Consider the following 6,945-nt stretch of genomic DNA (forward strand, 5'->3'; position numbering starts at 1 on the left):
TGACGCGGGTACGTTCCGGTATTACCGGACCGTACCAGGGTACGTTCGGCAGTACCCTGGGGGACATAACCTATGGCTATGATAGTATGACTATGAGTATGAGCCTTGCTATTAATGTTGAATCGTATTTGACATTTGTTGAATCGTAGGTCTCATAAAATTCAACACAGAAAAGTTGCAATTGCATTGTGTGCGTTAGTGTGCAAAATCATAATTGTCCAGTTGAAACTTTCCCCCATATAACTACACGAGATAAATTGTTAATTACAGCCCCAAGTACTAACTATAATCTACGTAACGTATGAACGAGAATTACAGTCTTTCAAAACGTGCTACTTACGTTTGTTGATGCGGGAAAGTGGCCCCACCTATCGTCAAACCCAGCAAGCTAATTTGAAACCCTTCTAATCAATTTTACTCAAGTTTTTAATTTTTGAACCTAATGGGTCAGATAAGTGAATATCGGTAAGCTCATTGCCTGACATACATTCTTAAAAGTCTTAGGAACGGATACGAAGAAGGGGAGAAACAACGTGTTGACCAGGCGTGTTGATAGATCCGTGTGCAGGACGCACGTGCGTCTTGCAGTAGAAAATATAACGTCGGTATTCCTGTTCTATTATAATTATGTATCGGTACTAGAGAAGTCCTAACATTTATCTTTTTTATAGTTCACTTCTGTTGGTCAATATTATCTGGTTTCGATCCCTATGGGTCCTATCAGGGGCGGCGCCAGGGTATTTTCTTAGGGGGGCGTAACCAGCGTGCGTGTACAAGAGCACGCTAAGGGAGTCTGCGGGGCTCTCCCCAGAAATTTTTTGAAATTAGACCCCCTCAGATGCGTTTTCTGCGCGAGTTGGTGGGGTCCGCGACCCCTGGACCCCCCTGTACACGCCCCTGGGAACTGTAGACTCTGATACCCGTGTGCGCTTGCACTGACGGGTGGGGTCGAGGGGGTAGATTCATGATTCATCAAGCTGCGTACGCAAAATATTTTGCGTAAATCTTGTGTGCGCAATCGACGTTGCTTAGTTGCGATTCATCAACACAGCTATTTAGTAAATTTTTGTACGATTTCGCGTACGCAAGCGAGGCCGTTTAGTGCGATTCATCAAGCTAAAATTTACGTAAACCCTTGCGTAACTTTACACGAGCTGACGAGGTGCCGTAAATCACTCGAAATTTCGCAGGTGTTTCCAGCATACCGCAGCATGCATTATTTTATTGAGAAAACATTATAAAATTACTACTCAACTAAAAATAAATAAATAATTACCATACTACACAGACAGGCTGCGCCTTTGACGCTTTTTTTGTCATAGCTTGGCATTGTTTTTCGCTTATAAGCGAGTTCGCAGTTAGCCGTGTACGTGCACATGCCGTGCGCACTTGTACGTGCACACGCACGCACTTGTTACGTGCACACAAGCACGGACTGTACGTACACACGCACGCACGCACGCCCGTGTACGTACGCAAGCACGCACGTGTACATGCACACACACGCACGCACGCACGTGTACGTGCACACGCCACGCACGCACGTGTACGTGTCGCTGCTTTTCATCGAGTGTTAACACAATCATACAAACGGAAAATGAGGACAACTATAACACATCCCCAGCACTCTGTAGACAGCTAGAGCCATATGGCTTTACATACAGAGACGGCGTCAGTTGGTTCCTATGCGTATGTGTCGCACAGTGGTGATTGGTTATGCTAGGCACGCCCCTCAACAGCCCAGCAGCTACGATGGCCGTAGGGTGATTTACACCGGAATTCATCAACATTTTGGTACGCAGGTGCTACGCTGCGTTGATGAATCGCACCTACGAGCTTTGCGTACGTACTTCGTAGTATATTACTATGAACTACATAGTACGTAGTTACATAGTAGAAACTAGTGCACGCAATACACTTTGCGCAACGTTGATGAATCCCGCCCAGGGGCCCGCCTTAGTGCTCTGGCCGGGTCCAGGGCAGAGCCCCTGGCAGGGGTCCGGGAACTCTCAGATAAAAGCCCTCAAATTTCTGACAAAAAAATTGTGCAGCGGAACAAGAGCAACAGTATACCAAGGAGATGAAACCCGGGGGGGGGGGGGACTCAGCCACATTATGGTAAGGTATCGGTATGTGCCAAGTTAAAAAAAAGGGGGGGCTCTGCGAACTAACTCAGACCTGAAAATGGTGGTCTCTGCGAACTAATGTTTGTGAATGTGGTATGCTCAGGAACCGGCTATGTTCGAAAATGGGGCTCCGGAACTAGCTAGGATTTCGTTGAAATTCAATGCTATGAACTGGACACGTTTTAAAAAGGGGGTCTCCGGAACGGTGGGGGAACAGTGATTTGGCTTTAAAATCTATGCTGTAGCACTTGAACCAATAATTGTTGTATTATGTAGAGGAGAGAAAAACATGACCGGAGAGAGATGAACGCACGCCACAAGCACGCACACACACACACCACACACACACACACACACCACACACACACACACACACACACCACACCAACACACACACACACACACACACACACGCGCGCGCGCATACACACACTAATAAAAACTAGACAAAGGGCACTCAACGGAGAGAGCATACCTCGCAGCGCATACGCCATACGCCATGTCGACTCACGAACACACGAATAACCACGATATACGCCAGCGTGCACGTATGCTCGCTCGCGCGCCAGTCAGCAGCAGCCGGCTGCGGCTGGGCTCGCTCGCTGACGCACTAATATCGATCGCCGTCACACACACACACACACACACACACACACCACGACACACACACACACACACACACACACACACACACACACACACACACACACACACGCTAACGTGTACACGAACCACAGACCCGAATCACATAACCTCGCTCCACTCGTGGCGGAGGTAAAAATAAGATAGCATGTAAGACTATATTAGAGGTCAGTCTGAACGTTTGTAATTATAATTTATAAGCTTGTTAACACCTCAAGTGCTGCCTACCTTTCCGCCCGGGAACCAGCATCATCGACAAAATGATGGTCCCAACTTGGACTCCCAAGGGATAACACCTTGACATCGATTATCAATTAAGCACAGGTTTTCTATGGATTGAATTTTCGACACTTAATTTTTCGATTTTTCGATGAAAGTGCCGTCCAGCCTATTTGATATGGTTAGGGTTAGGGTTAGGGTTCGGGTTCGGGTTAGGAGTACCTCGGGGGACATACACATAGACCCTCTCAGCATTAGCAAGAGATACCGGTACCGTATTTTACTTTCACATAGCACTTAGTGTCGGCCCATTCCTATTTGACAACCCCAGGTTTAAAAACCCTAACCCTAACCCTAACCCTAACCCTAACCCTAACCAAACTCACGACATGGGTGTGTACACGCTACTTGTACCCTTAGTGTCCGTAACATAATGATTTATGATAATGCCTGCTCAGAAATCATAGATCATGTCTATTGCTATTGAGTATTGTATAATTTGTTTAATCTTGACATTTTCACGTTTGTAGGACAAAGGCTTATTAACCAACCAACCTGGGTGGATATGGATACACTGTCAAGTCACGACTTGTGTAGCGATGCACACGTACCACATAGGAAACACAAGAAAAAGAAGAAGAAACAGAAGAGAAATCACAACGTAAATGTTGAGGTTTCATACGAAATAAGTGACAATCCTAGCACCACCAGTAAAACTACTAATGAGTATGTGAAGAAGAAACGAGGTGATGACAGCAGTGTTACACCACCAGTATCCAACAGTAAAACAAAAAAACATAAAAAACACAAAAGAAATACAAAGATTGGAGGATGTGAGGGGCCAAAACATAAACGTAAAAAGTTGAACGAGTCTAGAAATGACAGTGAGTGTGAAGCTGATCATAAAAACAATGAAAGCATTCCTGTACAACAAACCAAGGAGTCTGTAATAGAATCTGATAGTGTGGTGGCTACTGGTATTTCGTTCTCATCAAAGAAGAAAAAGTCCAGTAAACGAAAACAAAATAAACGTGATCCCAAACTGTCAGACGACGAGAAAAATTGTGATATAAACGTTGATTCCTCAAACGTCAATGGAAGCAGTAGCACCGTTGAGTCTCGCAGACTAGTCGAAGCCACAAAGACTCCCAATGCTTCATCAACCTCCCGAGAGGGCGACGCAGAGCTCGAAACAACACCACCAAAATCAACCACCAGAGCCGTCGAGATCCACTGCACACCTACAGCCACTCCCGACGCTGCACGACCGATACCCACAAGTCACAATCCTAACGTGAGCGGCACGACACGACCCCCCGCAGCGCACACGCAGCGAGAAGTGTTTCCCTATGGTAACTACGTGCGTTACTATGGCTACAGGAACCCCGACAACGCTGATCATAGGTTCGACGTACTTCGGCACGAGTGGTTTCGTGACAAGGACGTCCTCGATATCGGTTGCAACACGGGACATCTGACGCTGCTTGTTGCCAAGGAGATGAAACCTCGAAAGATCATTGGCATCGACATTGATGGCCAGCTGATCAAGATCGCGCAAAAAAACGTTCGGCACTATCTTCCCAGCAGTCGGAAGGGGTCGACGTTTCCCGTGTCTTTCCCGATGTCGTATGGTTTGGTCGGGAACGTTTCTGCGCAACCTGGCAGTGTTACAGAGTTTCCAAATAATGTTTTGTTTGTCAAGGTATGGGTCTGCTATCTTTCTATTGTCATTGGCAGTAATTGAATGTGAGTTTCTGCATTTCTGTGGCCCCTTGCGCAGATGAATCGTTGATAAACCTCCGAGCTTGTAAACAGCATGAATTCTCTCATTGCAGGGGAACTATGTGCTGGATTCGGATGTACTGCTAGAGATGCAGAAGCCTCAGTTTGACACAGTGCTTTTCCTCAGTACGAGTAAGTGGATTCAGCTGAACTGGGGCGATTCCGGACTCAAACGCACGTTCAGGAGGATGCTGGCACAGCTGCGACCCGGTGGTCACCTTATCATGGAAGCTCAGCCCTGGAACTCGTATCATAAGAGCAAGAAGATAAATGTGAGTATACCCCCAATGACCAAATGGCTAACAATTGTAAGTTGGACTGAATGCATTAAGGCTACAATGTTTATTATGAACAGACAAACCTGTTTATATATATGTCATTCAAAGGAAACTGCAAAAGTGTCCTTTCTGTAGGGGTGGCTGCTAACAAAGGTTTAACTGTATGGTTATGACCAGATGATTGATAATAACTTTCATTCTTTTAGGAAACCATTGCTAAGAACTATCACGGTATAACCCTGAAACCAGAGGAGTTTCCTGAATATCTATTATCAAGTGAAGTTGGCTTCGCGAGCTGTGAGCACTTGGATACTCCTTACAACCAATCAAAAGGTTTGTTTCTGTTTATAGCATGGTGACAAGTCGGTGTCATGAAGCGAAAATACCTACAATCAATATACATGCTAGTGGAAATGCATGTAATCTGGAGGTGAATTTCTCTTGCTGCCTATTATTTTTTAGCTCATCTGACATAGTCAGATGCAGCTTGTAGAATCGCATGAGCGAGCGTCCGTCCGTGCGTGCGTGCGTGCGTCCGTCCGTGCATCCGTCAACAGTTGGGCACAAATCTAAACGGCTCGACGTACGGATTCGAAAGTCGGGACGTGGGGGGTAATCCGAAAACGAGTTGGGATGTCGAAGCTGGGGGGTCAAAGGTCAAAGGTCAAGAGGTGTAAAAGAAGGGGGAACATTTCATCCTTAACTTAAGGTATAGGGAGGAAATGCAGAATTGCGGCACAAATCTAAACGGCTCAACCTAGGCTCGTGATAGTCGGTGTATAGCATCATGGTAGGAAAAACCATCACTGTGCCGAAATTGGAGGTCACAGGTACCATGTCCTCAGAAAATGTCTAAAATCTGCCCTGTGCCCCATTGACCTTTGCTGACGGAGCGATTGTGAAACAAAAAAGTTTTTGCGGTGACCTACCATTTTTATGGCTTTATTGAAAGGACCATGAAATGTACTTTCCGCTGACATCGAAGAGTAAGTGTCGGATAACCTTTTGACCCTCAAGAGGAGGGTTAAACATTGATTTGTTTTCTCAACTGCGTTGGCGAGTACCTGTGGTTGTGAAAGCCCCATTTTACAGTGAAATTCCACACATAACTCTTACTTGAACAACGCTTACTTAGGAGATAATGAGATGACTTATATATGAGATTCTGTAGTGTACATTATGAATAGTTGGAATACAGTCACTAGCACTCAAATAATTACCCAGGAGTGAGGCTGGCGATTTCCAGACTTAATTTTCTCATCAAATTTTGGCACCAATATAGATGCAAGTGTGTACGTTCTTGAGCTTATTCGGTCCACTAATCACTGGCCTACCTTGTACTGAAATTAGTTTACAGATATTTGCTATCGTATTGCTGTAAATTGTAATCTTGCACGAGCTGCTCTGGTTGTATCAACCATTGAGCTATTTGTAACGAGCCAGATGTGCCTCGCAAGGGTTTAATGTACCTTATTACCTGACACCATAGAACGCACGTTATCTATAGTAATAATATGGTAATTATTCGCTCCTGCCTTTTTGCATCTGTCATCACACTGACAGCTGCCATGCTTTGGCTGACCGATGCAACGATGCCTTTGATAGCGCCCGCCATCTATCGAATTTTATTACACTAGTTTGAAGTGTTGTTTTTTTGGGTTAGAAATGAACGTATGTATAGGACGTCTTGCTATGCACAAATGAATTGATCAGCAGAACACCAGACACCAGATGAGCCCTGTCGCTCTGCGGCACTTGTTTGAAAGAAAGAATCAACGTTGTTGTTTAATAGGAGCACACGTTTGTTTGATGTTCAGGTGTATTTATGTTATATTTGTTTATACCCACAGGTTTCCAGAGGGCCGCTCTACCTACTAACAAAAGCGAAGACCCACCTG

General features: G+C 45.3%; 1 protein-coding gene across 1 annotated transcript; it reads left to right on the top strand.

Moving 5' to 3' along the window:
- Window positions 1-3,523: 3,523 nt before the first annotated feature.
- On the top strand, window positions 3,524-6,941 carry LOC106806856 (probable RNA methyltransferase Y17G7B.18; the record flags this gene model as incomplete). The annotated part of the gene is made up of 4 exons (XM_014808990.1): window positions 3,524-4,689; window positions 4,823-5,041; window positions 5,254-5,380; window positions 6,898-6,941. Coding segments are annotated over exons 1-4 (1,527 nt in total), but the record flags the coding sequence as incomplete, so codon positions are not given.
- Window positions 6,942-6,945: the final 4 nt, after the last annotated feature.

This window comes from Priapulus caudatus, unplaced genomic scaffold, assembly GCF_000485595.1.
Source record: "Priapulus caudatus unplaced genomic scaffold, Priapulus_caudatus-5.0.1 Scaffold183, whole genome shotgun sequence".
In the NCBI taxonomy this organism is placed as follows: Eukaryota; Metazoa; Priapulida; class Priapulimorpha; order Priapulimorphida; family Priapulidae; genus Priapulus; species Priapulus caudatus.